The 26660-nt window shown below is 38.3% G+C and overlaps 1 protein-coding gene across 1 annotated transcript; it reads right to left on the bottom strand.

Moving 5' to 3' along the window:
• Positions 1-4942: 4942 nt before the first annotated feature.
• On the bottom strand, positions 4943-25234 carry LOC126252777 (7SK snRNA methylphosphate capping enzyme-like). The gene is made up of 6 exons (XM_049953706.1): positions 24639-25234; positions 23812-24148; positions 22873-23535; positions 14077-14470; positions 13298-13516; positions 4943-6287 (listed from the first exon to the last, which is right to left on the bottom strand). The coding sequence occupies exons 2-6, from the start codon at positions 24144-24146 to the stop codon at positions 5592-5594; spliced, it is 2307 nt and encodes a 768-aa protein (XP_049809663.1). The 5' UTR covers positions 24147-24148; positions 24639-25234; the 3' UTR covers positions 4943-5591.
• Between the last annotated feature and the right edge of the window lie 1426 nt (positions 25235-26660).

The following is a 26660-nucleotide window of genomic DNA, read 5'->3' as shown; positions in this document are numbered from 1 at the left end:
CGTTCCGCAGCTGCTCACGTTACCACGAGACCACGGCGCTCCTGTGTTCTTAGAGTCCTTGATGTCGCCTATTTTCCCATGAACTACTCAGTTTGTATATTTTGCTAATTTTTCACAGTTCCACAGAACTTCTTCCTGTTTTCTCAATTGATCTGTGTTCAGTTTCTCAAGGCCTATCCACTGTGCCAACTTATAACTAAATTTGAGGGGGGTGCAATGGGGAGGTTCCCTTGTTAGCAAACCCAAGCGGTAGTCATCTGAGGGAAGACAACATTCTTTTTCACAGAATGCTACTGAGAAAATTTTAAGAATCAGCAATTTTTCTCCTCACTTAACTGCAAGTGGAATACGAAAGGGCATGGATAGCATCAGTATAAGGTAACCTTTGCCATGCACCATGCTGTGGCTTGTGTGTATGTATGCAGATGTAATTGATATTGTAATTTTACAGGCGGATAAAGGAAATGCAAAGAAATAATGGACACTACATAATATGAAGTCAAAACAAGCGAGTTGCTGACTGATCTCATACCCAGGGAACTGAAAAGTAAAACCACAGTGAAGATACTGGGACAGACATAAAGGTCTAATCAGGGGTTCTAGAATTGTTGTTGACACAACCCTGGTGCTCACATTGCTAGTACTACTGCCACAAAGATTATGTGGAGGTATCAAAGATGCCTTAGGAAGTCTGTCCTCCAAGACAACTGGGTAGTGGGAGCAACTCACGCACATATTATCTTGCAAAATGGCCCCTGAATTTTGCTGTCTGGCCGGTGTTTAAAGGATTCTCCATGGATTTCACCCAGCTCAAATGAGATCAGCAAATAATAGCTATGAATCTAATAGTCAGCTTTGACATAAAAATCTCTGTTTACCAATGTGCCCATGGATTAAACCATTAACCTCCTCCAGGAAGAAATCTCGCCAGATGCACGCAACTTGGTGCAATTATACTTGTCATCAACATATTTTAGTTGGCAGAACAAATTTTACGAGCAGACAGATGGAGTGGCAACGGGCTGCTCCTTTCACCTGTAGCAGCTGACATTCATGGAAGCATTCGAACAGTGTGTCAAGTTGTTGGCTGACATTTGTAGACGAGACATCCATCATATACCCGCACAGGGACGTGAAACTACACAGTTTTCATCACCATCTCAACAGCTAGCATAAAAACATTCAGTTCATGCTACAAACAGCAAACAACAGAGAGATGCCTTTTCTGGATGTACAACTTTACAGAATATCTAGCACCAAACCATGACACAGCACACATGAGACTGACCCACACCAACAGATATCTCCATGTCAAGTCTCACCATCATACAGCACAAAAAGCACTGTGCTATTTATGCTGACAATCTCCAGCATGAACTGAATGAGCTCTCGAGAACATTCCATGTTAATGGACATAGCAACAAGAACAGGACAGTGAAGGTAAAATAGGCAAAGGAACAGTAGAAACCTCTTCCTGTTGCTTGCTTACCTATTGTGAGGGGCATGAGCGATCAGGTACACGAAGTGCTGCTCCATGGAGAAATTAAACCAATATTCCAGAATGGTCACAAGATCCGAGATCTGTTGAGGTCCATGGAAAATTCTGTAGAGGTTCTTCACACTGCAGGCACCTATAAACTTCAAAGTTGATGCAGTGAAGTCTACAAAGGTGAAACCACGAAACCAATCAGCACTTGTGCATCAGAGCACGAAACCTATGTTTGACTGGGAAAACACAAAGAACCAGCTACAGCTGACCACTACCAGGATAGAGGCCAGTTTATTATTTTCCAAGAACATTGTGTGCTTGCCCAACAGTAGCGAAAAATAAGATAGGCTACTGAAATAAATAAATACCATTGCGGCATGAACAAGGAGGATAGCTGCAAGTTACTGATGGCATGGCTGCCAGCAGTCCCAGTCTATTGGGCCACGTTTGTTCACCAACCAGCAGCTCCACATGACCTGGGTTCAACAGTATAAACAAGGGGTTGCAACTGAACTGCTGTGTAACATTAATGTCTTGCTGCATGAAAACTCTGCTTCTGGTTACAAGTTGTTGATTCACTAATGCGAGAGTAGCTCACATGGTAACCTAGTGTACAGCCACGTCTTCAAAGTAACCTTCAAATTGTTCAACATAATCACAGAATGTGATGTCAGCAGCCACCTGACAACCAAAATAAGACAGTATGTAGGGAAATCCAGCAGTTAGATATCCTGAAGAGAACCACTGCAAAGTTTGTTAGAATGGTGGAATTTTAGTTTATTTACTGTTTCATAATGACATGATCAGTACACAAAATGATATCACTTAGTTATAATTATCATTATTTGGATTAAAGACACAGTTGATAAACATTTGTTGCTGTTCTTGAACACTGGTCATTCATTAAAATCAAATGTAAATCAAAGAATATATTCAAGTATCTCCAGTAAATGTTAAACATTTTCTTCCCGGAGGAAAAGGGACACTTGAGTCAAACATAAAACTGAACATAAAAGAATATCTGGTTGCAAATATATTTACTTAGTGGTGTTCTTGAGGACAGGACATGTTTGAATAATATATAAAAGAGTTCATCATTATTGTGGATTGATCAAAAATGAATATGCTTTGAACACAATACCATATATTTAGAAGGTAACAATCAAGACCACTCTCAAAGTATCTGGAACCATCAAATAAGTCTTTCTTGCACCAACTGAAAATTTGTGAGAAATTCACGAATTACTCACCTTTAAACTTCATGTGGGAAAAAAAAGCCAGAACAAATTTGGTGCAGAAATTTACAAAATGAACAATGTTCCTGGGGAGTCGTTTGGTAGTTAGTACAATGCTGTGCTGTGTTGAAAGATCTGCTTCTGTGGCACATAGACACTGTGCTGTGTTTATTTGCTTTAACTGTTCTACCGAAAATCCTTATCATCACTTTTGAAAATAAAATTGTTATTCTAATGGAAACTCCAGGTAGGAATATCAAGCCCCTCTTCATTTTTCCCCACCTCCCTCTCCCACAACCTCCTGGCACTGCATCTCTTGGCATTCTAGTCCCGCACACCCCACTAAGACAGTGCTTGTCTCCCCCCCCCCTCCCCCCGCTCCCACCTATACACTACAACCCCCTTCTCTTCCCCTTCCCTGCCCCTCCAGATTGCTGCTTGCATCCCCATGATGATGATGATGATGATTTAGTTGAGGGAGCACTCAACATCATGGTAATCAGCGCCCTGACGAAAAGTCAACATGAAATCTCATGGGTGGGTACAGACTTTGTTTATAACGTACTAAAGTCTGCCGCCCTTCCCTACCAGTTTAGGGATGAGGCCTGACAGTTCACAAAATTTCACCACTCTGTTAACACAGGTATCAGTATCGGCGAGGATGGTGGACATATCTCCAGCGAGACCAAGGGCTGCCCTAATATCAGTATACAGGACACACGTAGCCACAGTATGCTGAACTGAAAGAAGCACACCACAAACTTCACAGATTGGTGGATCCTCCCACCAGAGGAGGAAGTCATGTGTGAAAGGGCTATGCCCGATGTGCAGTCTGGTAAGCAAAACCTCCGTCCAGCGGCGAGGCTGACACGAAGTCCACCAAGCCTTTGTGGTAGATTTGAGCGACCGCAGTTTGTTGTCTGACACCTGCAACCATTCAGTCTCCCACTGATGCATGATGCATCTGTCAGAAAATGAGATAATGGCATGCAACGGGATGGGACATTGATGAACAGCACCGTCCCAACATGCTTGCTTGGCAGCTTTGTCAGCCATGTCGTTACCCTGAATCCCAATGTGGCCAGGTACCCAGCAAAAGAACACCTCCTTGCCATGGCGTTGGAACCACTGCAAGGAGTCATGGATGAGCTGAATCAGCAGGTCTACCGAATACATTTGATGAAGTGCTTGCACTACACTAAGAGAGTCGGAACAGACAAGAAAACTCATACAGTGATGTCTGTCAACCCTCTCCAGTGCCATCAGAATGCCATATAACTCTGCATCATAATTTGTAAATTGTTCTGGAAGATGCACTTTAAAATCCCTATTAGGGAAAGCCACAGAACAACCGAGAGCATTCTCCTGCTGGTACCCCATGTGCTAGCTGCATTCCGGTCCGAGATGCTGGAGTTGGCAGTTATGTGTGCATGAGATGTGCTTGCTTGTGTGTATGAATGGTGTGTGTGTGTGTGTGTCTCTTTTACCAATGAATATTGTGGCCAAAGCTGGAACTTAACATATCTTCTTTACAATAAGTAGCAATCTGTCTTTTCCTAATTGTTATTTCAAATACTTTTTGCTTTTGTTGATTATTCTGTTCCCATACATACCATAACTCACAAGAGATTAAGATCTTCAACAGCGTTCAAGTAGTGTGTGCTGACAAAGACAAGTGTATGTGGAGATTCTCGCTTCAGATTCTCCCAAAAAACATACACACATGTGAAACTGAGTAGTTAGTTGGTTGCTTGCTTGAGTAATACTTGGCATTATTACTTTCTTTGGCCAATAATGAATGGTGTTATAATAGTGCTATCACCATGAAAGCACCAACATAAAAATTAGGGCCAAACATTCAATGTGCAGTCTGAAAATTTGCAACTGACAGAGGCAAAATAATGTCCCTAAAATGTGTGACATGACGAGTACAATTTTGATTCTAAACATTTGGCTTAAGAAACAATGTAACATTGACACAATCACCACCACCTGACAAGCTATGGAAGTTACACAAGAAAACAATTGATACCATTCTCCCAAGTCAACACAGTAAGTAGTTTAAAATACTGTGCAAGTTGGGAGTCTAAAGATGGTTTTTACAGACTCAGTAAAAAACATAAAAACACATTAAAATATTTTAAATTTTAGCAACAATTATTTAGTGCATAAGTATACATCTATACAACAATGTGTTTAAACACTTATATACTCACAAACATACCACTGATTGCAGGAGGATATAATAGATTTAAACATTTGAAATAAAGAATTACATATAACATAATGGACTGGAACATTTCATGCAGCAGTCAAATAAGTGAGAAATACTACCTATTAATGTCCCCAAGAGGGGCATTTAAAAAATGACACATTATTGTACAGGAATACGTGACACGGAAAACAAAACAAGACAATGACAGGACAAAAGTCACCGGGACAGCATATACCAAATTAATTTTATATCTTGATAAAATTATAAGGTAGTTTCAACACTGTGCAATATATTACAAGAAATATGCAACAAAATCAGTTTTTGAAAAATAAATGTTTCATATAAGCACATATGTGTTAAATATATTTATATCTCACACTTTACAAAGAACAAACTTATTAAAGCTTACAGCAAGCAACTGTTAACAACAATACAATATTTTCTACAAACTGTTCTTGGTCTTTTTACAAATGTATTGTATAAAGCAGAAAATTATCTCTTGACACTTTTACTAAATGCCTCAGTCTTAACTGATGATAAAAGCATACACTCTTACTAATAATATGAGTTATTCAATAAAAGTGTGCCAGAATAACAAAACATAAAAACAATTTCAGTGCAATTTCAACATTTATTATCAATGCAGCTTCATCTATCTGGCCTTGCCCCTCTCTCGTTCTACATCCGAATTTGAGCAAGAAGGTGAAGAACCGGAACAAGAAGAAGTACTACTGCTAGTGCTTGTTGCAGTGGCATTACTACTGTTATCACTACTTCTCGTATGAACACTGTCTGCATTTTCACAAACAGAATCCTGATAAACAACAGTATTTTCTTTAGAAACTTCTGTTATCACCGACAGCTCCATCTGAGATGCAACACTGTCTACAACACCAGAATCATAATCAAATGACTCAGCTCCTAAAGTTACATCACTATGCTCACACACTTTGGCTGTATTGGGGCTGTCAACAGCCAAGTCATGGGAACTGGCAATGTCTGTACTTGGTTCACACTTCCCCACTTCCATTGATGTTTGTTGCTCTGTTTCTACAGTCTTCTCTTCTCCAGTCTCTTCGCTCAAAGTTGTAACACTGGCATAAACTGGTTTTCTGCTTCTGCTTGAAGCCATCTGATGCAATGGTGTTGTACCAGTGCTCACCACTGAATGACAGGGCGAGTGCTCAACCTTTGTAAAGAGCTGAATTGGTCTTTGAAAACCTTTAGAGCTATGTACGGGTGTATCAATAACTTCACACTTCGAAAAACCAACTTCCGAAGAAAGCAAATATTGTGTGAATTTATGAGGGAAAAACTCTATACTTTTGAAGTTTCTGAAAATAGTTTCCTGTGAAAAGAAGCACAGACAAAATATGTTAAAGTATTGGCATTATAGACTGTGTATCACAATAATTATTATTTTACTACACTATAAAATGTTTTATTTTATATGTAAAACATCAACTTTGAATGCTGATTGGAAGAACCTCATAGCCTCACAGTATTACTAGAATTAAAACTAGCTATGACATTAGTTTTATTTCAGAAATGCTACTTACCAATAAATGATGCTAAATCATAAAATAACATGAGACACTTAGTATGGCTCACAAAACTCTTCCATTATTTACAACCAACAGCTACATATCGTTCGGAAATAGCATTGTCCTTAGAAAATATAAGTTTTCACATTTTAGTACTATTCTTTCCCTCTTTTCATATTTTATGGGTGCAAATGAATGAAAACTAAGTACCATAGATATTGAAGATGTATTTCAGGCAGAAGTTTGGTTTTTCATATCTTTAAAATAGCACACTTGAGCTTCATCTGATCAAAAGCATGTTCAAATGATTTAGTCAATGAAGGTGGTGAATAGTGGACAAAGCAGTGTGTGTGAAATTGCGTGACTGATGATAACATGGAGCTCGTACTACCAGGGAAAAGAAAAATGAAGGGGGGTGGAGGAATTATTTCTGTCAGATATGAGGATTGTAATATACCCAATACATTCTTCTTTTCAGATGACTGTGCCACTGAATGCAGTTCTCAGATGAGGCTAGAAGCAATGGTAGCTGGCAATATGAACAGTTTGGGGCATTAGTTGCAGATGTTTGGAGTGTAACTGACACCAGTCAAAATGAAACCAAAAGAATTTTGCAGTCACTGGCTTCACAAGTCTGTGCTAATGTTTTTACAAGCAGAGGTAACTTCATAAGAGTGAAAGCTGAAACAAGTCTGTAATCACTAAAAGTAATTGCAGAAATGTAATTTCATTCATCACATTTCATTTTTCAGGAAAGCCTGCAACCAAATCATTCATGATTTAAATAATGAAAACTGCACCAGTTCTTGTAAGTAAGTTCATTATTTAAATCGTGAATTGCAGAAATAATAACAAAAATTGAAACTATTCAGTAGAATTCTTGGAAGTCAATAATATTAGCTGAAATCACTGGTTTTTGGATGTCATTTTTCACATGCTTTTTTCAAGAACACCAAGAAGAAAGTCACAGGCTTGCTGAAATTGGAAAACTGAACTGAAAGAGTTGACAAACTTCTTATACAGGTCACTGCTCTGCCATGCATTTTAATGTTCTGAAATGCCACAGACCACTGAGATAAGAATACCTAGGAAGAGGGACTCATCTATTCACAACTAGACTTCAGACCTGGAAAAATGAGTAATAGTACAATCCTAAATGTAGCATTTCACCAAATATTGCTTCAGGTGAAAGGGGATAACATAATTTACTTTTACCAACCTTAAATCAATGTACAACATACCAATCTCAGGATGATTTTCACTTAACATGGTGAGTTAACAAGAGAATACTGAATTACATCCTTGGTTGGCATTTTCCTATATAAACTGAGACTGTGTATCATTTCAAGGTGAAGAAAGTTTCCTGGTACTGGATAACACCTACATTATCAGCCGATGCAAAAACCAAGCTAGACACATTAGTTTTGGAACGACACGGTGGCTTTCGAATTCTATGAAGGCTAAAGAGAAACTGATGCAGATTACAGATTAACTCTGCCTTGGTTATGCAAGTTCCTGAAGTGAAGCATTAGTAAGACATAGGTCTGCACTTTTTCAACAGGGAAGCAGACATGCCCAATGGCAACATCACATTGCACAGATGACACTTCAACTACCACTCCAGCAACACCAAAGAAAATTTTGATCATGAAAAAGATGTGCAGGATATAAGAAACTCATCAGTGTGCAGTGAACATCAGTTAAGACAATGTGACACACAGCACATGGGCATTGCATTAAACAGGTCAGCACAGAGTATGATGTGATGATAATCAGTGTCCCATAACTTTGGCCACTCACTGGCACCCTCCTTACACATTATATGACATTGCACTGGATGTAAAGACAATGAAAGATCACTCCTGCCACCAAATGTAAAGATCGGAAAAAGCAAATTTCAGGACAGCAGAAAGACCCTTCAATGAAGATGCAGAAGGGAGAACACTAATCTAAAGACTGAACTACTGACTAGATGATGAAGAAAGTGGAAGGGTAACAAGCCTGAGGCAGAAAGAGTATATCAGTAACAGAAACACACACTTTCTGCCACTGCAAGACTGAATGCCACCTGGAGAAGATGTGGGCATGTGTAGCAGTAAGGAGAGTATATAAGTGGGACAAAGAGGTATTGGGAATCATTCTAGTGACAACTCAGGTTGCAGATGGGGAAATCCACCAACGTAAATGATTTGACAAAGGACAAATTGTTATGGCCAGGCACCTGGGAATGAGCACCTCAGAAAAGGCAGTGCTGGTCAGTTGTCTGCTTGCTACTGATGTGAGCATCTATGGTAAAAAGTTGAAGGATGGTGAAACCACGAGCAGCTGAAAAGGCTTTGGACATCTACACCTCACCACAGAGCCTGGATATCTGAGATTTGCCCACTCTTCAAAGCAGGGTGTGTGGCAATCAGTTGAAAATGTGATAACAGAGTACATTGTTGATGTCTGCATGTGTTTCAGGACACACTTTCAGTGCATATTGTTGAACAGAAGACCAACCTAATGTGCTCCCATGACAAGCTGACAGCATTGTCAGTAACAATTGCAGTGAGATGGGATCATTTAGACTGGTGTGTCAATCAGCGTAAGTATGTCACCTGATTGGATGACACATGTTTCTTGTTACACCAGGTCAATGGCTGGGTCCATGCATGCCATCATCCAGGCAAATAACTGTTTGAAACATGCACCATGATATGGACACAAGCTGGTGGGACCACTATTATGCCATGGAGGGGGAGGAGACACTCAACTGGGCTTTCATGTGACATGTGAAGGTATCACGACACATCTTCCAGATGACTACAGTGGTTTAAGGAGCATGACAGTGTACTCATGATGTTTTGACCTCACTGATTCTAGATATGATATCAATTTTTCTCTATCTGCTCAAGATTTTTACATCGGTGTTTTTTCTAACAATCAGTTCTATATAAAATGTGCAGTTCTAAGTCCATTTAGTGCAGCTCTGAATCATATATACAAGGATTGGTTCCTGCTTATTTGCCTTATTGTCAGTCTGCCGTCCAACTAGAGGAAAATTCAACAGGAGGAAGCATTTGGTAAGTTAGGTGACCTTCAATACATGAATTCTTGCCACACAAGGTAGAATCAGGCTGGCCTCTTGTAATATATGTATGTAGAAAAGAGTTGTGGCTACGAAGGCTTTCCTGGCGTAATAATTGATAATATTCTTCTCGGGTATGCAGCCGGATCATAACGTCTTCATGACCGATGTGTTGAGCATCAGCGGCACACACGGCTGCTTCAACCTGAGAAATCTGCAGTGGCGGAGCACTGTCTCACCGAGGGACACAGAATGCTCTATGACAAGACACAAATGGTTGCCCCTGCATCTCGCTATTGGGACTGTGTTTTAAAAGAATCCATAGAGATTCGTTTATCGGACAATCTTATTAATAGAGACAAGGGCTATCTTTTAAGTAAGACTTGGGACCCGGTGTTATCTGACATCAAAAAACAACAGTCTGTGTTTCGATCGCTGGAATAAAAAATTTTTTAATTTTTGACAGCGATATCTCGATTTCGCCTATTTCCACCACTGGCGGAGCGGTATGTTTACTGCGCTAGAGGGCAGTTACGGCACCTTCTCGCGCACACGTTGTGGGTCTTCTGCGGCCTATATAGGGGCCACAGCTTGCGCTAGGAAGTCAGTTCCGGCGAGTTCGTGCACCAGCACTCTCACCTGAAGATGGCGGCCAGATGGACCGCGGAAATATTGTGTCATGAAGACGTTATGATCCGGCTGCATACCCGAGAAGAATATTATCTAGAAAAGAGTTGTTACGAAGTTAACCTAAAATTGTACTGCAGTGCAGATTATTTTATTTGTGATGATGAATAGAAATAAAATGAGGCCAAGCAGAAGAAGTTATACAAATTATCCTGATGTGTTTTGCTACATATTTGAAGGACACATGTTGAAAGACAACAGGAAACTGTTAGTTACTTTGTAAAGAGAGATTATGTTGCTGTCAGGCTTGGTGATCAGGATAAAACTTGGCAATACATTAGTTCTACAAAACTCATACAAAACATTTGCAACAATGGAGTATCGGAAAAAGAAAACATCTGAGATCTGGTGCAGCGGTGGTCCAGAGAGGACCAAAACCGCTTTGATGAGTTATTTATGTCTAGTGAAATTTACCAGAATCAATTTAAACAACCATAGCAAGTGGACTTATCTTGATTTAGTGTCTGCGAGGTGCCCAATACTTCACTCAGAGGAAGTGACTGATCCCAATGTTTCACCAGCTACCACAGTTCTGTGAGAAGGAAGGAAGGAAGATTACAGTTTAACATACTGTTGACAGTGTGGTCATTAGACATGGCACACAAGCTCTGATTACAAGAGGAAGGGGAAGAAAATTGGCTATACCCTTTTTGAAGGAACCGTCCCTGCATTTACCTGGAATAATTTTGGGAATTTATGGAAAACTTAATCTGGATGGCAGGATGGGTCTCTGATGGCCAGTGTTGTGTCTCTGACACTAATGGAGGTGACTGATGAGGGAATGCCATCAATTCCTCAATGTTTCAACCAGAAAGAGATGAATGACCTCACCAGAGATCTCAACCTGTCAAAAGAAGCTTCTGAATTACTAGCTTCCAGGTTGAATGACAAAAATTTACTAGTACAACGAACCAAAATTATCTTTTACTATACAAGGAGAGAGTGACTGCAACCCTTCTCTCAAAGACAGTTCTGTATTTTGTCACAAAATTGGATAGCTCCTGGAAAAAATGGGTCTTCTGGATATTTTCAAGATGATTGGCACCTATTTATTGACAATTCAAAGCAAAATTTGGAATGTGCCATACACAACAGGAACTAATATGGCTAAACACCAATTGCTCGCTCAACAAAAATAAAAGAACATGACATTAGAGTTGTGGTCTTGGAGAAGATCATGTATCATAAACATCAATGAGTGGTTTGTATGAACTTAAAAATGGTAAAATTTCCCCTTGAACAGCAAAGGGACCACACCAGATATCCTATCCATGCTCCTTGTGTCTCTGGGATAGCAGAGACAAAAAACACCACTGGTTACTCAGTTTTCCTGAAAGTTTAGGTGACACAATTGTGGCAGGTGAGAGATTTGACCATGATATGAAAACTATGGAGGACTGCTACCAAGGAAAATGTGATGCAAACATGATGACAGATTACTACAAGAGTTTGAGACAGGATTGTTTCAAAATACATTCTAAGAATGACACTGAAAAGAAGCTTCCAAAGTGTTCAGTGACTAGTTGGTTTCATCAACAACTTATTCCTTTATTTGTGTGTATAGTAATATCTGCCTAATATGGTGAAATTATGTCTTTTTTTAATTTGGTCCATGGGTTTAACTTAAAAGTGCAATGTATTTAAATAAAATGTTATGGCTTAGAAACCTGAGCTCCTAGGCAAAAACTAATGCCATATTTGAATGCACGGCATCAAATTCATGCAAAATCAACTTCAAATGCCCTGGCATCACAACAACTGTTGGCCTTTGTTATACACACAAATCTTCCTCATGAATCAGTGTATCAGCTATTAGTGGAAACTGTATCAAAATCCCTACAACAGTTTTACATTAGCATTCACCTATAGACAGAAAAATGTTGCAGGAGATTTTCATTTGCAAAACACAGTGAAACACTAATTAAAAGTTGGCAATGAAAAAGGACTGGAATATTTAGAGATAGATGTTACAGCTACAAGAGACACACAGAACAGGAATAGTTTCCAGACAGAATATTCAACTGAAAACTAATCAAGTAAGCCCTAGATGGAGCTTCAGAAAATACCAACACATGATAAAACAGAAAAAACTTCTTTACCAAACAGAGTATACACAAATTACAGATAAAATACAGTTATATACAGAGAAAAAAATTCACAGATTTTTCATTTATCACATTTTTCGAAACGTATCTCCAACCTTCTTCCCTCATGAAACCTTCCAGAGAATAGTGTGTATGTTGCAGCGCTAAGAAATGAATGGTTTTTAATGAGACAAATTATTTCAGGACTCATCAGCAGTTAGTTTACTGAACGGCCAGTGCCAATGCACACAGGGGAAAGGAAATATGTAAAACCAAGTTTTTAAAATTCCTCAGTGTTCATTTTGACCAGAACTTTAAATGGAAATCATAATATTACATAGATTATCAAATGTTTTGACAGCATTTTCTGTATGTGTAATTACTGCTTTTCATGGGGAAAACACCAGAGAAATGTTTCATTTTGAACACCTCCATTCATTAATGTCAGATGGAAAAATTTTCTCAGATAATTCTACACAAAACACATTTAAAAAGCTAGGTACACTAATAGCAACCTAATGATATTTATTCTCTCATGAAGTTTGTTGTGATAAAACAGGCACAATTCAAGAACACAGTACCATTCATAAATTTAACACTAGCATCAAAATTGTCTCAACTATCCACAATTTACCATTAATATTCCACAGAAAAGAGCAAGGATGCAGCAACACACTTCACCACTTCCCTAGCAAAGTAAAGATGCAGCCAGACACTGAACAGTTTTTAAAACAAACAAACAATTTCTGTAACACCTACCCCACAGATGGGTATTTGGATACACAACACCAGTGTTTGATTGGGTATGTTTATTACAGTTTACTTGTAGATTAAGAAAAAAGTAAAAATTCAGTTACGTAAATGGCTAGTATGCAGCAATATTTTTGCCGAGACAATGTATACTACTTGTAAGCCTACTGGCATGTACTCACTGTCACTAATCTGAAATAATTTTATGAATTACTGAACATACCGTAAGTGCCTTCTTTTTCTTGTAAGAATCCCAGGACTGAGCCTCAAGTATCAAATGTCCACCAGGTCTTAACTGAGCAAACATGCGCCTGAATGCCTGGCGAAGTCCAGCATCTCCCCAATTAAGATGAATCCACTTTGTGACACTCAAACACAGAATGACATCAAATTGTGGCTGTTCTGTGCCTAACAATGCCTCTGATTCCAATACATAATTTCCCTGCAAATAAAGAGAAACAGCTACACAATCCAGAAAAAAAGTTATAAATGCATACTCTAAAGTTACAAGAAGACAAAATATTGGTCCTTACCACCAGCACATAAAATTCCATGTACTTCTGACAGAAACATTTAAAAATAGCAAAAAAGGAACAACGCCTAGCATTTGGAAATCTTTCCTCAGACAGAAAGATGAACAGGTTGACAGAGATAGAATAAACAGAGCATTTCGTCCAAACCTCAGACTTTGGAGGTTGGGTGGAGGGCAATCCACCCATAGTGCAACCCAACCAATGTGACAAGTGGAGACAAAGATGAAGCCAAGTACCAGCAAGTCCATTTATGTCTGTGAATTTAACAAACTTTTGCATATACACTTCATTTTTATTCGTATAATGTATATTAAAACGTGCAATAGCTTTCCCTGCACCAACTTCAAGACTCTAATTAAAGAGGTAGAGAAAGCAGCAGTTGCACCACCACTGGGCAGGAATGAACTCAACTAAGTGCTTGAAGTATAATAATCATTACAGTAAAGAAGTTTTAGAAAGTAGTTATTACCTGTACAAATGACACATTGTGAGGAAATTTCTTGCGCACCGATGGACTTTCTCCTTTTGTGAAGCCAGGTACATCCACTGGGCCATACAAAATAGGCATTGAAATGGGGAAAAACCTATTTGGTGGGCAATCGGACATCATTCTATCCCCTGGAGGAGATTCAGCACAATTCACATAATGACGCACATTTTTACGTGCGATTTCAACTAATTTCCTATCAATGTCAATGCCAACAACACTACGTGCACCAAGGTCACGTGCCACCATAAGTGTCACATGGCCTATGTTGCACCCAATATCCAAGACATCCTTATCTTGAAATAGCTCTGGCCTCTGCATGAAACATTTTAATCTCGAGTCCTCCTCATGCATTGGATTTCGATAGCCATAGTACCTGTAAATAACAAATGACAGTGTAATTTGCAAATTAACAGGTACTGTGCATAAATTAAGTCTGCTACAAATTTGATATTATGGAGCCATTCTACAGAAAGACATAAGTAAGTAAAGAACAAGTAAAGAGTTAACTAAGAACAGTTATCAATAAGCTCTCAAACAACAACATTTCAAAAGTGGCATATACACACACTAGTGTCATTACCAGCACTTAAATTTAGTACTGAACAGAACTGCATAAGTGTGTACTACATGCATTCCCAACATGACACACACTAACAGTAAAATCTGGAACTCCCTACTAATGTCACACTGCTTTATTGCTTTGTGACTGAGAAGTACACACAATACCAAAATGTGACATTAGCTCCCCCCTCTACAGGAAAAATTAAATCACTGAATACCAGTGATAACTAATCACTCAGATGTAAATATAACTGATATGAGAACCACACGTGTGTGTGCATGCATAAGTCTTTCTCCTACTCTGGATCTTCTACCTTGCTCCTGTCCCTTCTCACCATTTTGTGTGTATCTCAACATCCCATAACTTACCTCTGCCTCATTCAAACCCCCTTTATTTTCCTGGAAGACTCTGTGCAAAACATAAACATCATTCAGTCTTTTATATGTACCTCTGCAGTGATTATTGCCTCTTCTATTTAGTAAGTAGCAACCTACACATACAAATTATATTCTAAGCTGGATTTTATATTAATGACAACTACACAATAGCATCCCCACACAGCCATGTAACATATACGCTATGGACTGTTCAAAGCCTGGTCAAAAAAGGCATATAGCTCTTACCACTAATCATAAGCTGAAAGAGGCGGTGGGGTAGAGGGGGGAGGGACTCCATTAACCACTCTGTAAACAGACCGAAGAATGTATTCCTACTTACTTACTAACTGGGGGAGGAAATTCAACATTACACATGGAAAACACCAGTCACCTTATGAGCACAGAACATGCAGCAAGGCAAGTAGAGCTACTTATGTCCCTGAATAAAACATGTTTAGTTGAACAGGAGTATTCGTGAAACCTCACTGCCAACAGTATGTCCACACAAACTGTGATGAAAAGGTTCACCCATACATTTGTACATCGCAAAATATCTCATTTAAACCTATAATATTTTCTCTGCTGGTTAAACATCCTGAAAAGTCTGGATGACTTAAGGAAAAAACAGTCTTCTACAGCCATACATGGTTAGATTTCTAGAGTAGTTCTCTCTGACATCATCAAAATGTGAGTCACATTAACTAAGAGTTTTAGGTCTCATCAGATTATTATCACTTAGAAATCTCTCCCACTTGACCCAAAGTAAATATGACAAGATTGACTTTTTCATATCACTAAAGAATTCTAGTGTCATGACTATTTGAAATGGATTGGTTCAATTTACCAAGTTTGTATGACACAAAAAGAAAGAAATGAGATTAGGACTTAACATCCGATCAATGACAAGGCCATTAGAGATGAAACTCAGGCTTAGATTGGTTAAGTAAATGTGATGTGCTCTTCCAAAGGAACCAGCCTGGCTGCTGTCTTAACCAATTTAGTGAAATCACTGTATTCAGTGCAGCAGCAAATGATGTTTAATCTTTTTCCCTTTTTAGTCCAAAGCCCACTTGTCACACCCTTAGCACATCATCATCATCTATGTCACCATTCTTTGTCCTGTAAGCTACTTGTTTCCGTAAAGCAAACCAGTCATCAATTCGAAGACTGTTTTGAACACCACAGTGTTCTATTAGGCATGGTCCTTTTGGAGGTGGTACACTATTGCCTTCCTCCAACCTTTGAACTGATTACCCAGCCAAGCACTTACTCCCTCCATCCATCATTTTTTTTTTTTCCTATCTCATTTTATTCTCTTCACAAAAGATTAGTTTCCAAGTTTTTTGTAGCCTCTGCTCTAGTAACCTCATCATGTCACAAACCAACATAGAAGCTTTTCCCTACAGACTGAAACAGGAGGTTGCCCTTTTTTAATTTCAGTCTTCTATTAACATCTGTTGTTCTAATTTTAATCCATGAAGTCACTCCAGCAGCATCGTCTCTGAAAACCATTTTCTATGCTGCTTACTCTTGTTTTATTTTTCATTTTATTTATTTATTTATTTTTTTTAATTCAGACACCATTGTTATGATCCATACATGGTGTATTCCACAAATAACTTAAAAATGTGAATCTTGTCTTTATTCTGATGTTAGAAGTAGGTAAACTCCATATTATTATAATCCTTTTACAATTGGCAGATCCTTCTTCAGGGATAAAACAGGTCTAGGTTGCGGCAGGTCACTCAGACTCCAAGCTGAGAGAAATTCACCTACTGTGAGAATGTGAAGAGATGGTGATGAAGCTGGAGGTGTCAGAATGTGAGCGAGTCCCTCTCATCTTGGGGCTCTGTAATCTACACCCTCTTTCTTTCCTAAAGAAGGGACATTAGTTCTGAAAGCTAAACAAGAGTTTTTCCTGCTTTTAAATGTATATTTACAGTACGTTGAGTTTTTCCTTATACAGATAGGTATTGTCCAGCCATTCTGTCTCCTTGTAGTTTTACAGTTTTCTAAGCCATCTCTATCAAGGCAGATTTTGGCTTACTTGTCATGGTTTTTTTCTAGTCTAACTTCATGGAGAACACCTTTTTCATTCATATGCCTCTGCATTTAGAGTAACTCCCAGTATCTAAACTCCAAAACATTTATTTCACCTATATTCTTACCAGTCTTTTCCTATACGCCTAATTACAAAATATATTGTCCTTTTCCTCATGTTTATATCCTTGCATATTTTTCTATCAGTTTCCTTCATATACATTAACTATCTTCTCATTCTTCAGCTAGGATAATCAACTTGCCTATAAACATGAAATTATGAAGATTTCTTTCTCCAGGCTGTACAATTCTTTGACTAAACATTCTGAACCAATTTTCTATTTCCCACTGTAATGTGTTTTAGTAATATTTATAAAATAGAAACACCTGGTCAGAGGCCCTTATGTACTGGGAAGTGACATGAATCCCTCAGCATGTTTTAATTCTATTTGTACTGTATTTAATAAGATTTTCAAAGTTGTGTGTGTTTTCAATGTATACCTTTAACTCCATTGCTGCCAACACATTTACTTATTAGTACACTATTATATACTTTCTTGAAGCTGACAAATACCAAGTGGACCTCTTTTGCATACTTTTTTTTTTTTTTGCTTTCTGTTAGTTGTTTAATGATAAACAGATTAGCCACACAGGATCTTCAAGTTCTCTTGTTTGTACTTAAACTCCCCCCCCCCCCCCCCCCACAACATATGTTCCACACAATCTAGTTGACAAAGCACTTCCACTCATTCCAGCACAATTTATACATATTTTTTCTGCCTCCTCCTGTAGAGCTAAAACCAGCACATTTTCATTCTGACAAGGTTCCTCATTTCCACATTTGGTATACAATTTAACTAGAACCTCTAATGCTATGGGCACATATTTGTAAAGCTCTACAAGTATACCTCCTGGGCCTAGAAGTTTGTTATTCTTCACCCCCTTTTAATGCTCCTCCAATTTCTTTCACTCTAAACACTTGATGGTGCTCTTTAACGGCTTCCAATTTGTAACTGCAGTCTTTTTACTCTATCCTCCTTTCTGTCAACAGGTCTTCATAGTAATGTTTCCACTTATGGATGTCTTTTGAATAAATTGTCGTCTGTCTTGTTTGTTCTCAAATTCCTTAAGATTTTTGATGAAACAATTGATCACGATTCATCTAACACTGTATAAAGTTCATAAAAATTCTTATTCCACATGGCATTCTAGTTTCTTCACAGTTAACAGTACCTTCCACAAACCTGTCTGTGTTTCATGTCCACAGCTGCTAACCACCAGAAGTTCAAATCTTTCTTATCTTTAACTAATCTCCATGATTTATTATGTCAATTAGTGTTTCTTACCCATTAACTTCCTCTAGAGCTTTCTAAGAGCATTCTATTTGCTGTAGATACCATTTTAACATTCTACACAATTCACTTGTGAAGCTATCGAGCAGTCATGTGATTCTTTCTGCTAATCTCAATTGGTGGAGGAATTCAGCGGATTCATGCAAAGTTTTCGAAGTATTACTTATTTTATTTTCCTTGTCCTGAACATTTACTTGTGATATCCTTTGAGTCTTCTATTTAAGGGGTTACCAAGTCAGCAAACATCTTCATAATTTCATATTAACTCTTCTGCCTACAATGGTACGTCAGCCAAAGTACTGGAATCTTGTTCCCTCTTAGTAGCACCAGCCTTGGGTTACACTGAATGGCTCTTCAAAAGCTGCAATGTTTGCAGATGACACAGGTGTAGTAATAAAGCACCTTAACACATTCATACCAGATACAGCCAGGAGAATAATGGAATAGGTTTTTGTAACTATCAAAACTATGTAGAAGAGTTACTTAATACATGAAAACACAATGAACATATTGCCCCTGTATTGTTGCAAAATGACTTCAAAGTTAGGCAGAACTGGTAGTCACACATCACCATCAACATTAGTGCTTACTACAAGGTCAGATGAGAGAGGCTCAATTGCAACAGAATGTTGCAAAACACCATGTTGAACATACAGATCTAAGACTTTTTAAAAAAATTCTCACCACTCATAAAATTCTCAAATCACAGACTTTTTGCAACCCGAGATATTACACTGGCAGTACTAAAAAACCAGGACTGTCCAGGTTAATTCTGGACATATGGCGAGCCTATGTCTGACAATCTTCTGGTGCACTAAAATTAGGTTGAAAAGCATTTATACTATTGATGATCCCAGTAAGAATATTGCATAAAGCTCATGACAGTGTCTTGCAGAAGCCATTTCAGGGACCTACATGCCAATGTACTGCATGTGCTTCACAATTGTACTAGCGGTTAATAACAATAGTGAATTTAGGATGAATTCAAACATGAAAACTCCAGGTAGGAACAACAACAATGTAGAAAAAGAGATACAGCTACTTACCCTATAGATAACACTAAGTTGCAGACAGACTCACTTAAAAGATGCTTACACATAAGATTTCAGCCACTGCCTTTGTCGGAAAAAAGAGAAACACACACCATTCATTCACACCAGGAAGCACACCTCACACACATGCAAGGCAACTAACTCCAGCATCTTACGATGAATTTAGCAGTTCACAGCCGTAACACTAGATGTGAAAATGATTTCCACACATGTCACGCATCCTTCTCTAGATTAAGAATGAAATGGTGTGTGTCTCTCTTTTACTGATGAAGGCTGTGGCCGAAAGCTATTTGTAAGTGTCTTAATTGTGCCTGTCTGCAACCTGGTATGTCTTCTTTACAGTAAGTAGCAATCTGTCTTTTCCTACATTGTTAAGTTTAATGTTCAGATGTAAAAGTTTATAACAGTTGTCAGTGGGCATCAGGCAGGAAACTGAAAAGCCCCAGATTCAAAGTAACCCCAATATTTGTCTTAGACATGCCGTTACTGTGTCAGTAAATAGACAGTTGATGCGAATTCTTTACAGATGAATGGAAAAACTGAGAGAAGCCGACCTCGGGGAAGATCAGTTTGGGTTCCGTAGAAATGTTGGAACACGTGAGGCAATACTGACCCTACAACTTATCTTAGAAGAAAGATTAAGGAAAGGCAAATCTACGTTCTAGCATTTGTAGACTTAGAGAAAGCTTTTGACAATGTTGATTGGAATATTCTCTTTCAAAATCTGAAGGTGGCAGGGGTAAAGTACAGGGAGCGAAAGGCTATTTACAATTTGTACAGAAAGCAGATGGCAGTTATAAGAGTCGAGGGGCATGAAAGGGAAGCAGTGGTTGGGAAGGGAGCGAGACAGGGTTGTAGCCTCCCCCCAATGTTATTCAATCTGTATATTGAGCAAGCAGTAAAGGAAATAAAAGAAAAATTTGGAGTAGGTATTAAAATCCATGGAGAAAAAATAAAAACTTTGAGGTTCACCGATGACATTGTAATTCTGTCAGAGACAGCAAAGGACTTGGTAGAGCAGTTGAACGGAATGGACAGTGTCTTGAAAGGAGCATATAAGAAGAACATCAACAAAAGCAAAACGAGGATAATGGAATGTAGTCGAATTAAGTCTGGTGATGCTGAGGGAATTAGATTAAGAAATGAGACACTTAAAGTAGTAAAGGAGTTTTGCTATTTGGGGAGCAAAATAACTGATGATGGTCAAAGTAAAGAGGATATAAAATGTAGACTGGCAATGGCAAGGAAAGCATTTCTAAAGAAAAATTTGTTAACATCGAGTATAGATTTAAATGTCAGGAAGTAGTTTCTGAAAAATGTCAGGAAGTTGTTTCTGAAAGTATTTGTATGGAGTGTAGCCACGTATGGAAGTGAAACGTGGATGATAAACAGTTTAGACAAGAAGAGAATAGAAGCTTTCGAAATGTGGTGCTACAGAAGAATGCTGAAGATTAGATGGGCAGATCACATAACTAATGAGGAGGTATTGAATAGAATTGGGGAGAAGAGGAGCTTGTGGCACAACTTTACTAGAAGAAGGGATCGGTTGGTAGGACATGTTCTGAGACATCGAGGGATCACCAATTTAGTATTGGAGGGCACTGTGGAGGGTAAAAATCGTAGAGGGAGACCAAGAGATGAATACACTAAGCAAATTCAGAAGGATGTAGGTTGCAATAGGTACTAGGAGATGAAGAAGCTTGCAGAGGATAGAGTAGCTTGGAGCTGCATCAAACCAGTCTCAGGACTGAAGACCACAACAACAACAGTGATCTGTATGAAACACAAGATAAAAACAGCAGCAGTATTGTATAGGAAGAGCACCACAAAAAGATTGCTATAATTCTGACCACTTTCTCTGGCTAGTGTGTGTGTGTGTGTGTGTGTGTGTGTGTGTGTGTGTGTGTGTGTGTTGTCTACTCCAGAAGGTCTTTCAGAAGAAATTTAAATGTATATCAGTCTTTTCATTGCAATTATCTGGGTCAATATATGCTTTATATGGTGAGTAGCACTCTATCCTTTTCATAACGTTATTGTTATTCCATTTTTTTTCTTCTTTCCTAGGTCAATAACGATTATTTTCACACGATAAATGTGAAATGCATATGGGACAAAAAATTTATTTTGTTCAGTTTTAATTAGGCAGACCTGAAGTGAGTTATCAACATATTACCTGCAACTGAGGACAACACAACAACAGAAGTTAAATGTTATGACACAAATTGTGTTAATTCTACCGTAAAGAACAGAACAGAAGGTGTTCTTTCTGCAGGCAATTGCAATATGCAGTAGTTTGAGATAATCAATAAGAGTTTAGGAAAAAGGCAATGTATTATGACTGGTGGGCCATAAAGGTTTGTCTTAAATTGTCACTGTGAATACTTTGAATTTTTTAACAACTTTTTTGACTTTTAGGTTGTATTGACTGATTTGCAGTGATTTCCGAGGTTTACGTTAGATTTGAATATGACAGTTTGTGAATCACCAAACCCAACCAGTGTGATGTCATATGCAGCTGATCTACTGCTACTGAAAGTTGGTATAGTGATTCAGAACATAGTCTGCAATTGGCACATAAGTATGCCTCACTACCATGCACTGCAGCTTCAAGTGAGTATTATATGCCATGAAATTATTTTTACTGCTGTAGAGAATATCTTGTGAACCATTTGGATTACAACTGCTGTTTTACTGAATATATTACACATTCCACTATTACGTTCACGTCAGGATTTGGAACAACTGGTTTAAATCCACCCTGCAACATGTGTTGCTTGCCTGCAGTTCTCTTGCAATGTACCTATAACTAGCTGTTGTAATATCCCCTTGAGTTCTCGTCACGTCGCACAGCAAGTGCTGCTGACATGACTCCATAAAATTCTTAATGTCCTTTTTTTAGATCATCATCTTTATTTTGTAATAATATATTTTATTCCTTTATGGAGAACACGTAGGAAGCAACATTCCTTACACTTATTGGTAAACGTTATCGTAACTTTAATTTTACCTCCTCTATCATCCAAGAAGGATTAAGATTCAGAATTAAATTATTTCAGTGACATTCAACTATGACGTAGTTACATACTGCAGACTGTTTACTATCAGTCACAGGTGTCAGAGAAATCATAACTGTCATTTGGCCTGCAACGTGTTCAATACCATTTACTTCAAACTTATTTTTAATGTTGCTGGCAGAGCAAAAACTGTGAATGTACGTGGATTTTTAAGAAAAATACTGACAACTGAACACTACAAATATGGCTTCAGCAGTCTTTATAAGAGTGTTCTTACAAAGGCTAAACTTCCGTCATCATAATATTACAGTGTACTACATCAATCACAACTTTTAACATCAAAATACAATGTGAAACTGACTTTTGCTCAAGACATACCTTGTATAGTTTCCATACTGGAACCTTGCATCTTTTTCCCGAAAATTGGGACGTGCATCATTGCCAGCTTTTTTCTGCTGATTCCCACCTGGGCGATTCCTGCACACAGCTCCTGAAGGATTGGTAATGCGATGACCATAAGGAAGAGGCCGCTTCCATGCTCCTGGCTGGGGTATAACAGGGCTCACTATTTTGTCTTTTGTGTGCTCCATTTTGCGATTCCTCTTATCTTTTCCTGGCTCGTCTAAAGATTTCCGTATTTTCTTTTCTTTTGAAACTTCAGATGCGGCTGTTGGCTCTTTTGCATCATTATCCTCTACAGTTTGAACAATTTGTGTAGCTGATTCTATAACAACATCCTTCTCATTATCTTGGGTCTCTTCAACAGCTACAGCAGATTCAGCACCTCCAGAGACACCATTATCAACACTGTCATCTTTAGTTGAACCACCAGAAGATGAATTGCGTTTCTTTTTCCTGTTCCTAGACTTTCTGCCCTTCTTGGTTGGAGAAACAAGTTGCTGTTCGTATTCTGCATCATCTGCACCCGATATTAAATTTAGTGGATCCCTTAAATTTGGCGGAATAATAACTTCAATTTCACCTTTCCGGTGATGGGGCGTTGGAAGTGGTGAAGACTTTGGTGTAACAGCATTCATGGCCCTGAACAAACAAAATTAGTAAATGTTTGAATTTTTATTTTCACACACACACACACACACACACACACACACACACACACAAAACAACAACAACTTGTGTTTGGTTCACTTCATTCTGTAGTGGCTACAAGTTTGTATCAGCTACCACTATATGCCATTCATGGGCTTCTTTGACACTGAAAAAGGCTTACTGTTTTGCTTTGCAAATAAGACTAATATTGCTTAATAATTCAAATGTGTCTTATGACCATTAAACCATGGTCAATGGTACACTTACTTGTTTATTTCTTCATCTTGCAGGCTGTTCAAATTCAAAGGATCTCTGATATTACCGCCGAGAAGAAACTTTGTCGGTGGTATTATACTGTCTTTTTTCCTTCTTTTATACGGCGGAAAAAATTTGCCGTTGCCTGCAATGAAACTCTGAGAACGCTTTCTTCCGAATTTGAATCTGGCTTCATTTTCATGCTTGCCCTTCTTAGTCGATGCATTTAATGGAAATTTCTTATTGTTCATTTTTTCAGTTTCCTTTGCACAGCTTTTCGTCAAGGAAGTTTCTTTATCGTCAGTATTTTCCATTTTTACAGGTCTTTCAATCTGAGTATCTGACATTCCTGAAAAGTAATAGAAACAAATGGTAAACTATAATACTAGACATGTCGATATTATACAACGCTGAACTGTCAACTGTGAAGCAGCTCATTACTTGAGATAAAATGCAGGAATCATTAGTTTCTTTAAAGCTGCTAGCATTATCGTGTTTATAACAACACCATTCATGGCCACGATCAGATTTCTGCTAGGGACACCCCTTAGTGCACTTTATTAATCAAAATTTAAATCATTTCGTAACATAAACATGTGTAAAATTATAATTCTTCAGCGTTGACAACTGTTTAACTAACGGAAAAACGCACTCTTTGTGTGAATCATGTCAATATCTGCACAACTAATGACAAATACTATGTATGTGTTATTCCACGTGAGTTTGTGTACATCACAGCCTTCTGCAAGTCTGCGCATGCGCACACACATATTCCTGCAGCTTACCTAGACATCTCAGGCTAGAACACAAATTTCTCTTATTTTCTATTCTATACCCACCTCTGGGACGTGAAGTAATATCTTGAACGAAAATAGCTTCCACTATCTCGTAATAAATTACACAGTGGTACTTTCAAAACCCAAAACATCCACTACTTCTGCGAAAAACTTCTGTAGCCGCCCGCATCTACGACGCAACACCACCATCAACGATGGCGATAGCAATAAGCTCACCTCATCCCCTCCACCGTTTTCTCTCAACCTAACAAAACAACGAAATGACTTACGTCCCTCATTAAACCAGACTGAACTCTTCAATGTCATCGAATATATGTAAATAAAACTGTTTTTCATGACTTTAAGCACCGCTGGATCGATTACTTGAACACAACTGCCAAAATACGAAGATGATTGCAGCCTTTTTTTTTTAAGTATCAGCGTATTTAGGACTGCGGTCTCGTCTTTAAATTATCCTGAGTAGGCGGTGTAATTTATCGTGCAAAATTTTCTCAAACAAAGCTTTTCCAAGTAACTACAACAACCAGTACGGACTGGCTGTCAATTACGACCATCCCATTTTTGTATACATTCATTTTACTAAGATTATCGGTATATGCGAGCATTATACTAGTGTAATTAAATCCCTGCTATCCTGCTACGCGTATTTGGAAAATGAAGAGATGTACAGTGCACAGACATCATTCAATACAGCAGAATATACGCAAAGCGTCATTTCTGTGACAAAACACAAGAGCCTAAAGATCTACCGCCAGAGAGTATGGAATTTGATGGACTGTGGCTGAAGCATATGTCCAGACAAGGACAGGTTTCCACTCCGGGGTCAGCAGTTAAGCAGGTTGCTAATGTATATTCAATTATGCAAGCCAAATAGCTTAGTGGCAAAATAGTAAAAAAGCGAAGAAAGTTTTTTGATCAAATAAAGTAGAAAACGATACTGTAATAGGTACATTTATAAATGAATATTACACCAGAGTCTATAAAGATTCATATTGGTGATGCTATCCGGAAACAAGACTCAACTTATTTCTTTATCAATAACGCGCATTGAGGTTATATCAAGAGTAGGGTCAGATTATCCAATAATAAATCTGCGACGTTGGAAATTGGGCGGAGTACTTGAATCTATGAAGAGAAACCCAAAAATTCAGAATTAATCCATAATTTTCGAAATAACATACATTAAACTGCAAAACTAATGTGCAATAGAAAAATGATAGCCATCCTTCGTCAGAGAGGTCTACGTCCTACCCAGCATGGACGGCCTCAGCAAATGAACCATGAACATGTGGAACTAATATAGAAAAATATCTTATTGTAAATGCAGGAATTACAAAGTCTTGACGTGGAAGTAATTTTGTTTTAAATATGTAAGGGGGGACACTACATATACTTTTTAATTTCTGTGCGTAACTTATTTATTTTGCACATTAAACATGACTATCATCAAAAGCAATCATATTTTTTTAACGCTGTAATATGCAAACATGCGCATTTCCCATGTAGGTACACTGTCCTCGTTAGCTTTACATGAATTATAACTAGATTGATTGGTTTTTGTTTCCCTTCATAATGTATAGCTTTTTATGTTTTTGAATGCTACAGATAAAATTTATATAAAGACTTTCGGAGAGTTCCGCAGCATCCATGGGACTCATTCATTTTTCGTAACAATAGTGTTGATACAGTTCCAAAATTTTCGAACTGAGACACAAACCGACACTACACCATAGTCACGGCCGCCTGTATACAGGCACGGCCGCCTGTATTACAGGCGGCCGTGATACAGGCCGTGTCGTAGTCCGTAGTGATTCATCATCGTTGCTGTGAGTGTCTGAGACTCTGAGTGATGCTGCATGATGTCAGACGATCACAGACAAGTGCGCTAAATCACTGCATCCTCCATCTAATATAGGTGGTCGTGGCTAAGCAGTAACGGGATATTAGACAAAACATGGATGTTATTGATGTTTATGCGTTTGTAAAAGTGATCCGTTGCTTATTAGTGCTATGTGAATGTGGGTAGTTACTTAACGGAAGCTTAATACGATCTTTTCCTTTCTT

This window comes from Schistocerca nitens, chromosome 4 (assembly GCF_023898315.1).
Source record: "Schistocerca nitens isolate TAMUIC-IGC-003100 chromosome 4, iqSchNite1.1, whole genome shotgun sequence".
In the NCBI taxonomy this organism is placed as follows: Eukaryota; Metazoa; Arthropoda; class Insecta; order Orthoptera; family Acrididae; genus Schistocerca; species Schistocerca nitens.
Note: the sequence above shows the minus strand (reverse complement) of the source record. Positions and strands in the feature narration are given on the sequence as shown.

Coding starts and splice junctions, on each gene's coding strand:
- LOC126252777 (XM_049953706.1), bottom strand. CDS start 24,146: ATGTCAGATACTCAGATTGAAAGACCTGTAAAAATGGAAAATACTGAC. Junction 23,536..23,811: donor CAAGATGAAGAAATAAACAA/GTAAGTGTACCA, acceptor TTGTTTGTTCAG/GGCCATGAATGCTGTTACAC. Junction 14,471..22,872: donor CAGTATGGAAACTATACAAG/GTATGTCTTGAG, acceptor TGTTATTTACAG/GTACTATGGCTATCGAAATC.